The sequence below is a fragment of the Crinia signifera genome, chromosome 9 (genome assembly GCF_055691185.1).
Source record: "Crinia signifera chromosome 9, ASM5569118v1, whole genome shotgun sequence".
Taxonomy (NCBI): domain Eukaryota; kingdom Metazoa; phylum Chordata; class Amphibia; order Anura; family Myobatrachidae; genus Crinia; species Crinia signifera.
Window position 1 is genome coordinate 155,344,605 of NC_139225.1, and position 12,623 is coordinate 155,357,227.

The 12,623-nt window shown below is 46.0% G+C and overlaps 1 protein-coding gene across 1 annotated transcript in view; it reads left to right on the top strand.

Annotated features, from left to right (window-relative positions):
* LOC146036361 (protein diaphanous homolog 2-like) overlaps positions 1-12,623 on the top strand; it is a 218,367-nt gene that overhangs the window by 38,151 nt on the left and 167,593 nt on the right. Inside the window, exon 2 of the mRNA XM_083160325.1 lies at positions 6,151-6,286. Within this exon, the coding sequence (XP_083016451.1) occupies positions 6,151-6,286 (136 nt within the window). The remainder of the gene's footprint in view (positions 1-6,150; positions 6,287-12,623) is intronic.

A 12,623-nucleotide genomic window follows, 5' to 3' on the forward strand; every position in this document is an offset into this window, starting at 1 on the left:
CTATTTCAAAAGTGGCGATGTCCATCCTGTAGAATATATCTGCACGTCTGCTGGGAAGAACCGGCGTCACCGGGCTGTTGAGTGGCTATTAAAATAATTTTGGGTACTTCTGTAGTTTCAGCATGGCGCCGTGCTACTTCCGGGTTCTACGCTCGCCACGAAATGTAACTTAACTCCATGCCAACATGGATAGTTCATACCCCCACTATCCATGTTGGCATGGAGTTGATTTTAAACAGCATGGCGAGCGTAGCGAGCCACCGAGCCCGCAGCGTGGGCGAGCGAAGCCGTGAAAACTACAGAAGTACCGAATTTTGTCTTAAAAAATAAATAAAGCGTGTTTTTCATCAAAATATCAGCTCATATAAACTTGTGGGTGCATAAAATGGGTATAAGTATATATTTGGGTCATTTGTCTCCCAAAAAATGATTACTCCCACCTGAAAGCCTAAAAATACTTCCTGCAGTCATAAAGCACCACAATGTACTTGTCCCATAACTTTTTTCCTATGTTCCTGATCATTCAGGCAGTGCCCAGTGTAGCATGCATCTGCGAGGCCATCCTGCGATAAAATCCTGCCACGGCTGAACTAAATGCTCGTTGCTATGGGGATTACATGCTCATTGCCACAGGGGAGTGAAATGCTCATTACCAAGAAGGAGTTAAATTGATTGGCTACTGGACCATGAGTTCCAATTGGCTCACAAGCCATAACAGGTTTTGAAATAGCCACCGACTTATCTGATAATGCCAGCTGCCCACACCGCTCTCTGCCCAGCTGTCCCCAACTCCAGACTCTGATTCTCAGATATTGCATAGTCCTGGAACGCCACCCCTCCGGACGTGGGTCTTAATTATGGAACTGTCCAGAATAATCCTGGATGGGTGGTCATTTAAACTAACAATTGCTAATATTGTTTATGAGTGCTGCACCTCTCCTGGGTTGCAGAGGCAGTAACACTATACTATGCTGCATTACAGACTGTGATTATTGCCGCTGACTGAGTCAAGTCACCTATAATAGAGAATATTAAGAAACCGTGGGGATATAGTTCCAAATCCCAGAGCAATCCCAGATACCAGCAGGAATGCAGATAGGAATCTCTCGCTTCCAGGTTGAACGATTCACAGTATGTAAAATTAATTACAAATTTCTAGAAAGACTGTATCGGCTGAGCAACCTTACAGGCACTTCACAGGGGCTGTGGTCTTTATGGTTCCTTTCAAACGGTCCTTCTCGCAATGGCTATTGTGGGAAAAACCTGGAGCCCCGAATCGTGTATCATTTGCGGTTTAGCGTCTGTATAAATGGAATGTTTACATTGTATTCAGTGTTCAGAATAAATTGCAGAGTTTCTGCCTTACCCGCCAAGGGAGAAATGTAGTCTAAGTTTGGCGCCCTTGGGAATCGTTGTGGAAGTCACTTCTACAGTCAATGAAAAATTGAACAGCTTAAATTGTATGTATGTGTGTGTGTATATATTGTGCGACTACCCAAGAGATCATGGAATCTGTTCCAAAATCACCTTTTGTTTTTGATTTGTTATTTCCGGCATAATTCTAGCCATACAGAAAGGGTTCTGCTCACTGAAAAGAACTCATTGGTGGGGCCACAAACCTCAAATTGTGCTGCTGTGCCTACATTTCAGTCCAGGTGTTTAGGTTTGTGGGGTAATATGGTGGTAAGATTGGTGGCCTGGGCTTATCTTGGCAAACCCTGTGTAGGGTACAATACACTGGAAGAAATAAAGATTTATTTTGTGAAACCAGTACGGAGGAGATGTATTTGTTTAGGTTTCGTCTACTTACAGTATGGACTTCTTCAAGGGGAGCAGGATCCTGCTCCCCTTGAAGAAGTCCATAGGTGGACGAAACGCGTTGGAACCATCCCTCCACTCCTCCATGCTAATCAGCTTTGGAACTGATGCTCTGCTCTACAGATCCTAAACGGAAAAAGGACAAATACTATTTATCTCTTTTATGAGCTAAGTACAGAGAACTGTGGCTTTTAACTTATGCTTTTTACCTAAGAATTTCCACGCCTAAGAGATAACCACTTTTACCCACTCACCCTATAATCCTCTCTTCCCCCCACCCACACCCTCCCCCTCCCCATCTGCATTAATTGTGTTGTCTTTTTATATTTATATTTATACTGTTTGTTTTATACCAAACTTTTATATATTGTGTCTACCTTGATTATAAATTAAAATGCTTTTTTTAATTGAAATTCTGGTATTGGTTTAAATTGATTATATAAGTTTTTACTATATAAGGGGGAGATTCTCTAAAACGCTCCGCCCCCCTTCGCTGCCCATCGCAATTATAATTATTGCATATGTTCTAACATATGTGATAATTATGGCAAAGGACAGCTCTTGCGTTAAGAGCTGTCCTTTGCGGTGAGAGTCGCCAGGTCCCAGCAGGTCCCGGCGGCTCCCCCCCTCCCTCCCACACCCGGCGCTGCTGCTGCTGCGCCAGGTTCTCCTCCACCCTGCACCCAGAAGAGGATCAGTGCAGGGAGGAGGTCACAGGTCCGGGCAGCACAGCTCTGTGCTGCCCGGACACAGGTGAGGGGGCGATGCAGGGCGGTGGGGGTCCGTGCGTGGCGGCGGTGGGTTCGCGTTAGAAGCCCATTGGCTTCTATGGGACATCGCCAGATTTTTATGGCGATGCCCCCCGCTGCGGTAACCCGGCAGGGGATGCTTAGAGCATCCCGAAATGCGGTAAAAACCCGATAACGGGGTTTTTACTGCATTTTTACCTTAGAGAATCTCCCCCTAAGTCTGGTCAGGCGCCTGTGTTCTCTCCACATCTTTCCAAAAAAAAACCATCCGATCTACCAAGTCGGACTTCAGAGAACTAGGCTGCCAACCTATCAAATACAAACAAAACTTTCTAGATTAAATACTATATGAATGTATATGGGTGATCAAAACCGCTGGTGTCTTAGAGCTACATTCTAAAACTATATATATATATATATATATATATATATATATATATATATATACACATACATACATACATACATACACACATACATACATACATACACACATACCAGACAAAGCCGGAGTGGTCCGCTGGTTTACCGCTAATACAATGGCACTTCACGAGCCGGTTGACCTTGCATTCAGGTAGTTCAACACTATAATAAGGACATTACTTTTATTACGTCCATTGCCAAACTTCATATTTTAATTTTAGATCTTGACTTACGTTCGGAATGTGTCAGGTTATAGGGAACCCGTGCTAATAAGTGGTCTGGCAGACATTTAATTGACAAACCCTAAAATCATCTTTTTAAAATAGTTGACACTTGCAAGGAGACAGTGATGGATTTTATTTCATCAGGAATGAAATAAAAGGAAAGCGCTAAATGAACCTTACACCGTATTTCAGACGTCAATCTGCGGACTCGGATAATCTGTGCTGGACTCATCCTAGAGTGGGGGCAGATGTGGATGGGATCCACACTTCCAATGCATATCCATGTGTAGGACCAAGCAAGGCCTGAGATACCCATTGACAAACTGATGAGGTCCCTAAAATATAATAAGCTAATTTTCCTGACTATCTCCTATGTATCTCCTAGATCTGCCAATCTGTGACTGTGTGTATAACACTGGGCGGAGTCATAGAGTGACAGATCCGGGCTAATAGCCTATCAGCGCAGCACTTCCCGAGATCGCCCCTCCCCAATCTCTCAGCAGGAAAAAAGCATCACTCAGAGACTTGCAAGTGATAAAGCAGTATAAGTAAGCAGTGGCGGAACTTGTGAGTGGTTGGCCCAGGTGCAAAAATATAATTTAGGCCACCCACCTCCAGTCCAACCTAAGTTCACAATATGCCACACAGCAGTGGTTGACAGCTGTGGGCCCCTTAGTCCTTATGGGCCCCGGTGCAATGCACCGGCTGCACCAATGGTAGTTCCGCCTCTGTAAGTAAGCATCACCTGCAGCACACCCACACCCGCCACTCCCACACCCATAGCACCACCGGACACCCTCCCCCACCTGCGGTCACCCCACTTCCGCCAATCCCCCACCCGCAGAATAAATGCATCCACCCACGGCACCCCTACATCCGGACCTCCTATACCCGCATTACCCCCACACCGCACCCATCTATCCCCCACCTCCAGTACCCACGCGCGCATCCCCCGCAACTGCCCGTCACTCAACTGGAGCACCCCTCAACCTGACCAACTTACACCACCCACAAGGGGCACCCCACACATGTAACTCCACCCCTTTTGGACTGCCTCACCCACACAACCTCCAAGCACCCTGCCCCACCCACGGCGCCCTCGCACCAGACCCTCCCCTACCCACGCCAACGACACTCACACTTGCCCCTCCCCCACCCACGGCACACCGGTCTCTACCCCATCCACAGCACGCAAACCCGGCCACAACCATCCCCCACCCAACTGCAGCACCCACCCCTCCCCTGCTCCCACACCCACTACAGGGAATCCTCGATATAATACTAACCATATTTCTCCAGTAAAGGTGTTCACACATTGGCCCTTATTCTATTTGACTCAGTCGGATGCGTATTTTCGGGTGGCCACCGAGTATTCTTAGCCCCGCCTACCGTACGGATCGCTCAAACCGTCCGAATGCGGTAAGACGCCGACCGAACGGACCGCGAGTGGGTGTTTCATGTGAACACCTCCTCCATCTGTGGGAACCTCCCCCATCCTCCGATGGTCGCCGACCACAGAATGATGGACCGAGCGGTCAGACAGCTCCGAGTGCTCCAGACCGCTCGGACATTTCTCTGTGTGAAAGCAGAGATATGGGCGGGCAGCTGGCATCCGGCTATGTCATATGTCCGCACCCCACACGTGCGTCACGGGTGGATTGCCATACGTACGCCCAGCGGTTTCATGGGAACGCCCATGAAACGCGGGGCGTCCGCATATGGTAATGAGCCCAAACAGCCCTTCACGCCCCTCTCCACCCCCCTGCTCGGATTGTTCCGAACGATCATTTTCTGTACGGAATTCACGCCGTGTTCGGACGTGCGCGGCGTTCACACATGCGCAGAAAAGCCTCTGCACATGCGCAAACACAATACATCGGCCGTCCGACCGAACACGCAGACCAGAATAAGGGCCATTAAGGGGACGGAGCCCCTTACGACAGTGTCAAGAATTTCTGTACAGTGCGATGAATCCTGGTTTATTGGACATGAACGCTCTGCATCCCAGGAAATTGGGGGCTTATTCAGACCCCTTTGGAAGGGCTGCGAATTTGCAGCCATCTGATTATCGAATGGCAGCGCATGTGCACGGTATGCTGTTTCTCTCCACCCTCTCTGGCAAATTTGGTGGTAAAACACGTTCTGGTGGATGTAGGGGTGAGGCCTTTGCAAGGGTTTGGGTGAATGTACTTTACATCATGGGTGATACATTATGCAGGCATGTGTGACGCTCATGTAACATAAGTACTGTACATGTTGATAAGTTGTAGGGAAATGTTTTTTTTTGTATTTTATGTGACATTATTATTATTATTATTATTATTATTATTATTATTATTATTATTATTATTGTGATTATGTTGTTTAACGTTTTGTACTGGGGGGAGGCACTTGATCCCTAACCCTTTGCCATTCCGTAATGTTCGATCACTTCTGCCTCCCCTGTTTATAAACCACTGTTACCCTTTAAATATAAATCACGTTCTGCTATTTGACTGGATAAATGTCAATTTGAATCTATACACCAAAAAAGCAGAAATGATAATTAGCGGCACCTACAGTAAAATCCATTTCTGTCCACAACCCAGTGAACTGTTGTTCGAGTTTATCATTGTCAAGACGTTGGTCTAAAGAACGAATGAAATGTTCCCTGCCAGTCTCTCAGCGCTTCCCACTATAGGCGTCCACTGACCGCTTAGTTCCAAATTTCTCTGTTCTTCCTCGCGAAACCATAGGTTACTAGGAGGACACTAAACACAGGTCCTCCACCGCCTAAGTCAGAAATGAATAGTTCTACATGACGGGGGGTATTGCCTTGGTGCCCCCGCCCCCTTAATCCGCCACTGGCCTAGGCTGATCCCCCAACTTCGTATCTACTTAATGTTTTTTTAGTCTAATTATAGGTATGCCGCTAATGAATGAATCTTATATTGCAGGAGGCGGCCAAAGACAACAACAAGAGGCGAGAGATGGAGGAAAAGATGAAACGCGCTAAGATAGCAAAGGAAAAAGCCGAGCGCGATAAGATGGAACGCCTGCAGAAGAAGAAGCAACTCATTGATATGAATAAAGGTAGGACCACAGGAGCTCACTGTCTGCTGTGTATTCTCCTCCGGTACCCAAATCTCATTAACTTATGCAGATTCCTCATTATACTACAAGCCAGCAAAGGCTTTTATTTATATATTTATTTTTGCATCAAATTCATACATTAGTCATGACTTAATTATACATCGTTACATCGGGCGCTCCTGACCCCAGGTATTCGCTCAGCCGTAAGTATACTTCAAGGGCAAGAGTCGGTGTATTCTTCATCCATACGTTTTATTTCCATCTGTCTTTTCTTACGACGTCTACCAGGTTGGATGTTATTTATTGCGCGCTCTCTTAATTATTTGATCTCCTCTCCAGACTACAAATATCAAGAGTGCCTGTCATTAATATGCTAATGTGGCCATGTTTAATGTATGTAGCTTTATAATACACACAGAGATTTCCATTATATGCTCAGCAGAAATAACGGAGATGCAAATATAGATGTTTGCTTCACAAAGGCCATCGACACATAATGTATGTACACAGATTGCCGGAGTTAGTGACTTATATACATATATATATATATATATATATATATATATATATATATATACAGGTAGGTGGGGACGGCGGCACTCAAGCAATGATACACGGAAAACCAGCAATACTTTTGGCAAAAGTATTGCTGGTTTTCCGTTTATCATTGCTTGAGTGCCGCCGCCCCCACCTACCTGTATTGTAAAGACCGGGACACCGCTCCTCTATTGGAAGGCACCAGCCATTTATTATTATACCCCAGACACTTTGGAGTGCCACCTCAGGAATTGCTATATATATATATATATATATATATATATATATATTGACCCCAAGGACCGGCACTCCACAGTGTGAACAACTTTCACTGTGCCCTTCCAAATTCAATGTAATATACGTCCAATAAGCGGATGGCACTCCATGCAATAATGACACAAATAGTCGAGTTGAAGTCAACGTTTCAGGGATCTGGTCCCTTTTATCAAGACATGTCTTGATAGAAGGGACCAGATCCCTGAAACGTTGACTTCAACTCGACTATTTGTGTCATTATTGCATGGAGTGCCATCCGCTTCTTGGACGTATATATATATATATATATATATATATATATATATATATATATATATATAACAGATATAGGTGCGCTGACACTAATAAGTCCGTTCTCTCCAAGGAAACAAGTTCTTTGGATATACAATCCACACCAATCCGAAATAAAGTTTTACTAGGTGCAGCTCCCCTCCGAGTGACCCGATTCCCACGGGACTTTAAACGTCAACTCCACCTAAAACAAATAGAGGGGGCGCTTCATGGTGTAATACCGTTTTAATAAAACGTGGAAATCACTTTTTAAAAACTTTTCTCCCACGGAGAAGGTAATGCCCGTACCGAAGTTATCATCCGGTGTGGGCTGAATACCACAAGATATGTAAAACAATCCACTGGCTCAAAACTGCAGGCCCAGAACTAAACGGTGTCACTCACGGTACCACTCGGCAAGACGCCGGCGCCTCAGCGTCTCAGCAGCGGGGCTTCCAAACAGCGTGAACACAGCGGCTTCACAGATGCGTCACACAGACCACGCCCCTACGCGTTTCGTCAATGGGCTTCGGGGTGACCCCACTGACGAAGTCCAGCATACCAGATTAATTCCACAGGCAAGCGTTTTTGTAGGCAGCAGCATACAGGTAATCACAGCATATAACAGACTCTTGCAAATGCTCCAGTGGCCCCTACCATATCCCACACCCCGGCCTATCACTTGGGCAGCTAATCCACCATTAAGAGAATTTACCCTTTGCCCTGGAAACACTTATGTTAGGAGATCACAGGTGCTGCTGATTACACACCTTCTGCTTCTGTTCCAAAACCTGGTCTGGATCCTCCACATTACTCTCATGTGGAGAGATGCCGTCTCTTAGATCATACAGCTTGTACCTAGAAATGACGCATGCACAGTATCTGGGATCAGGGCTTACTGCATTTGCATGCCATGTAACATCAGAGCGATCTCCCTGCTGTACAGAAGGGATTTTGCTCTGTGCTTTTTGCATGTGTAAGCAAATGACAGGTCTGCACTTACAATTACACTTTGCACCTATCTGTTATTCCCATATGTTCCTATAAAAAGCAGGATTACTACACGAGGGCTGTCACCTGAGCACACTGCGGGCTCTCAGTCAGTCATTCCTGTCAGCGGAGGCAGGGGAGATGGCCCAGGGAAGAATTAGATGGAAGGAGAGATTACAGCAGGCTGCAGTGGGCTCCTCTCCTGTCTCTGGGAGAATTGCCATTCTGCAGCAAGGCTGAGCTTAATCCTTTGCAATCATAAAACATATAACAATGCCCAGTGTGAGACGTCAGTGTGTCCTTTTTAACCACTGCACGTACACGGACACAATTCTCTGCACAGCTCCCTGTGTTTGCCTGAACCTGGACGATTGTGGTCGAGATTGAATGCTGGGAATTAATGCAATGTAGAGTCTGATGGCACTATTTTTTTTTTTTTTAAGAGGAATTTTCATTATAAAGGTAATGCCTGATATTGTACTTGGTGCTGTACCTACACATGGCCACAGTAAGACTTCAGAGCACGCTAGGCAAAACGCCAATCTACTACCCTACAACCCCACACTACCACCAATACCCGCTTTCCAGCCCCTCAAGTGAATGTGTGGAGGTGGCATCTTAGACGTTCCACAGCCGCCACCTGCATTAATTACAACAAGGATGTCTTCCTCTTAGATGGCCTTAATGTTAAAAGAGACAGACTAGGTGGTGGCCCATTTAGATCCCGGCCCCTAGGCAGCTGCCTAATGGTAGAGACGCCCCTGTACCTATTGTCTACACCAGTACTGTATAGGGTTTTTCATTCATCAAACTCAAAAACGAAAAGCTTTCAGAATTTGAATACAGGAACTTTTACCATCTCACAGTGGCGTTAGCGCATGGAACTCAACTCATTCCTATGAGAAATAGTTCCAGACTGCAAAGAGAGAGATCCCTGCGCCCCCTTTGGCAATGGGTAGACAGTCAGAAGGTCAACATAATAGGGTCAACAGGGTCAAAATGTTGACATGTAAAATGTCAATAGGTAGTAATGAAAATTTTCAGCACCATAAAGTTGACATGTTTTATGATACTGTTGGGTTTAACCATACAGTATATGACCCACATTAGGAGAAACGCGTCCACTCGCCACAACTTTCACTTCTGAGGAGTTGTATACATTCATAGTAAAATAAGCAAATCTTCAGAAAGCCTTGAAAGAGTGGTGACCATTGTCATGTCGAACGTTTACATGTTGATCTTTTAACTGTCGACCCATTGACTGTAGAGCCTACGGGGTCGACCCATTTACTGTAGAACCTACGGGGTCGACCCATTGACTGTAGAACCTATGGGGTCGACCAATTGATTGACTGTAGAGCATATGGTGTCCATCCACTGACTGTAGAGCCTACAGGGTCGATCCATTGACTGTAGAACCTATGGGGTCTACCCAGTGACTGTAGAGCCTATGGTGTCCATTCATTGACCGTAGAGCCTACGGGGTCGTCCCATTGACTGTAGACCCTACGGGGTCAACCATTGACTGTAGAGCCTATGGTGTCCATCCATTGACTGTAGAGCCTATGGTGTCCATCCATTGACTGTAGAGCCTATGGTGTCCATCCATTGACTGTAGAGCCTATGGTGTCCATTCATTGACTGTAGAGCCTATGGTGTCCATTTATTGACTGTAGAGCCTATGGTGTCCATTTATTGACCATAGAGCCTATGGGGTCTACCCAATGACTGTAGAGCCTATGGTGTCCATCCATTGACTGTAGAGCCTATGGTGTCCATTTATTGACTATAGAGCCTATGGTGTCCATTCATTGACTGTAGAGCCTATGGTGTTCATTTATTGACCATAGAGCCTATGGGGTCTACCCAATGACTGTAGAGCCTATGGTGTCCATTCATTTACCGTAGAGCCTACGGGGTCGTCCCATTGACTGTAGACCCTACGGGGTCAACCATTGACTGTAGAGCCTATGGTGTCCATCCATTGACTGTAGAGCCTATGGTGTCCATTCATTGACTGTAGAGCCTATGGTGTCCATTTATTGACTGTAGAGCCTATGGTGTCCATTCATTGACTGTAGAGCCTATGGTGTCCATTTATTGACCATAGAGCCTATGGGGTCTACCCAATGACTGTAGAGCATACGGGGTCGACCCATTGACTGTAGACTGGAAAGGGTAGGAGAGGGGAGTGCTGGCGCTCAGGGGTTTGGTGGGGATAGTTTGGCGTAAGGAAAGTAGCAAGCTGGGAGCAATAACTGTGGGCTGGGTGTTGTGATGATGAAAGCAGGGGGCAATAACTGTAGGCAGGATGTTGATGATGAAGGTGATGGGAAGGTAATCCCTGACTGCGGTAGATGTTAAGGTAACCTGTCCAACGGTGAGGCAATGCCTGTTGTCTCACCGAATGGTTGTGGTGTTGCGGTACCCAGATCCCTTCACGTCAAATCCTGGAGTAGATGATGTACCTCCAGGATTTGACCTTCCCATCACCTTCATCATCAACACCCAGCCTACAGTTATTGCCCCCTGCTTTCATCATCACAACACCCAGCCCACAGTTATTGCCCCCTGCTTTCATCATCACAACACCCAGCCCACAGTTATTGCTCCCAGCTTCCTACTTTCCTTACGCCAAACTATCCCCACCAAACTTCTGAGCGCCAGCATTCCCCTCTCCTACCCTTTCCATTGTACTACTAGGGGGACCGAGACTTCCCCCAAGGAGTGAGGGCTGCTAGGGGTTTTCCCTCTCCGAGTGCTGTGCAGTTTTCTTTTTTACCATTGACTGTAGAGCCTACGGGGTCGACCCATTGACTGTAGAGCCTACGGGGTCGACCCATTGACTGTAGAGCCTACGGGGTCGACCCATTGACTGTAGAACCTACGGGGTCGACCATTGACTGTAGAGCCTATGGTGTCCATCCATTGACTGTAGAGCCTATGGTGTCCATCCATTGACTGTAGAGCCTACGGTGTCCATCGATGGACTGTAGAGCCTATGGTGTCCATCCATAGACTGTAGAGCCTATGGTGTCCATCTATTGACCATAGAGCCTATGGGGTCTACCCAATGACTGTTGAGCCTATGGCATTGACCCATTGACCCATTGACTGTAGAGCCTATGGCGTTGACCTATTGATTATTGACCTATCACCCCCCCCCCCTCCCGGCACTCCACTCCTGCCAACATATTATACCACACTATAGAGAATTGTTTAGTCATTGCTGTCAGACCATTGAGACTGACCTATGCATTCTCTATAAAGTGTGGCACCAGTGGAGATTGCAATCAAAATTCTCTGTCGCATACCGATATGCTAATTAATTTACTCTAACGCCTTGAGGTATTTGTGAGAGGAAAGCATAGAATCCCTGCTACCAGTGCAGAGGCAGCAATACTAACCCCTGTGCCACTGTGTTTCCATAATGGAGCTTAAACTATGCAAGCAAAACCCACATCTCCTCTTAGTTCATTGATGCCTTGATGGATCCCTGCAACAGTATATGTACTAAGCCGTGTAGGGAGGTAAAGCAGGGAGATAAAGTACCAGTCAGTCAGATCCTAACTGCCATTTTTGTACACTGCGTGTACCGTAGCAGTTGAGGGCCGATTGGCTGGTGCTTTATTTCCGTTCCCAGCTTAGTAAATAGATCCCACGGTTACTTAAAGTAAGGATTATTTATTGAGGAGTTTATCAAACTTTGGAGAGTGATAAAATATAGTACTAACCAATCAGCTTCCATGATTTTTCTCAATCCACTGCTGTCGTTTTTGTTTTTTACTTCTTACCACTTTATCGCTCTCCAAACATTGATTCATCTCCCCCTTGGAGCACAAAATATAGGCTACTAAGGTAATTTAGGTAAATGGCTACTCTATGTGCATTTCCCCCTGCGGCGTAATGCGGTATCAGCAGGTACACACGTAGGATCCAGATTACACCGCGCTCCGTTTAGGCTCCCGTGATCCTCCCTGCATTAGACTTGCATGTTTTATTTTTTATTTTTTTATCTATACGGATGTGGTTAACACAATGAACAAAACAATGTTATTAGGTTTCCATCTCCCACTGGTGAGAAGTCACTTTGTCAAAATGACAGCTTGAGAATATATGTGCGCTTTCCGTCTCTGGCCTGTGTGTCATATTTACTTAGTTTGGCCAGAAATAAGCTGCGTTCTGCATTTTCCAGCTCCTCCAAGCTGTCTCCTCTGACTCCTTCTTATGAAATTACACTTGTATTTTTTTTATCATTATTATT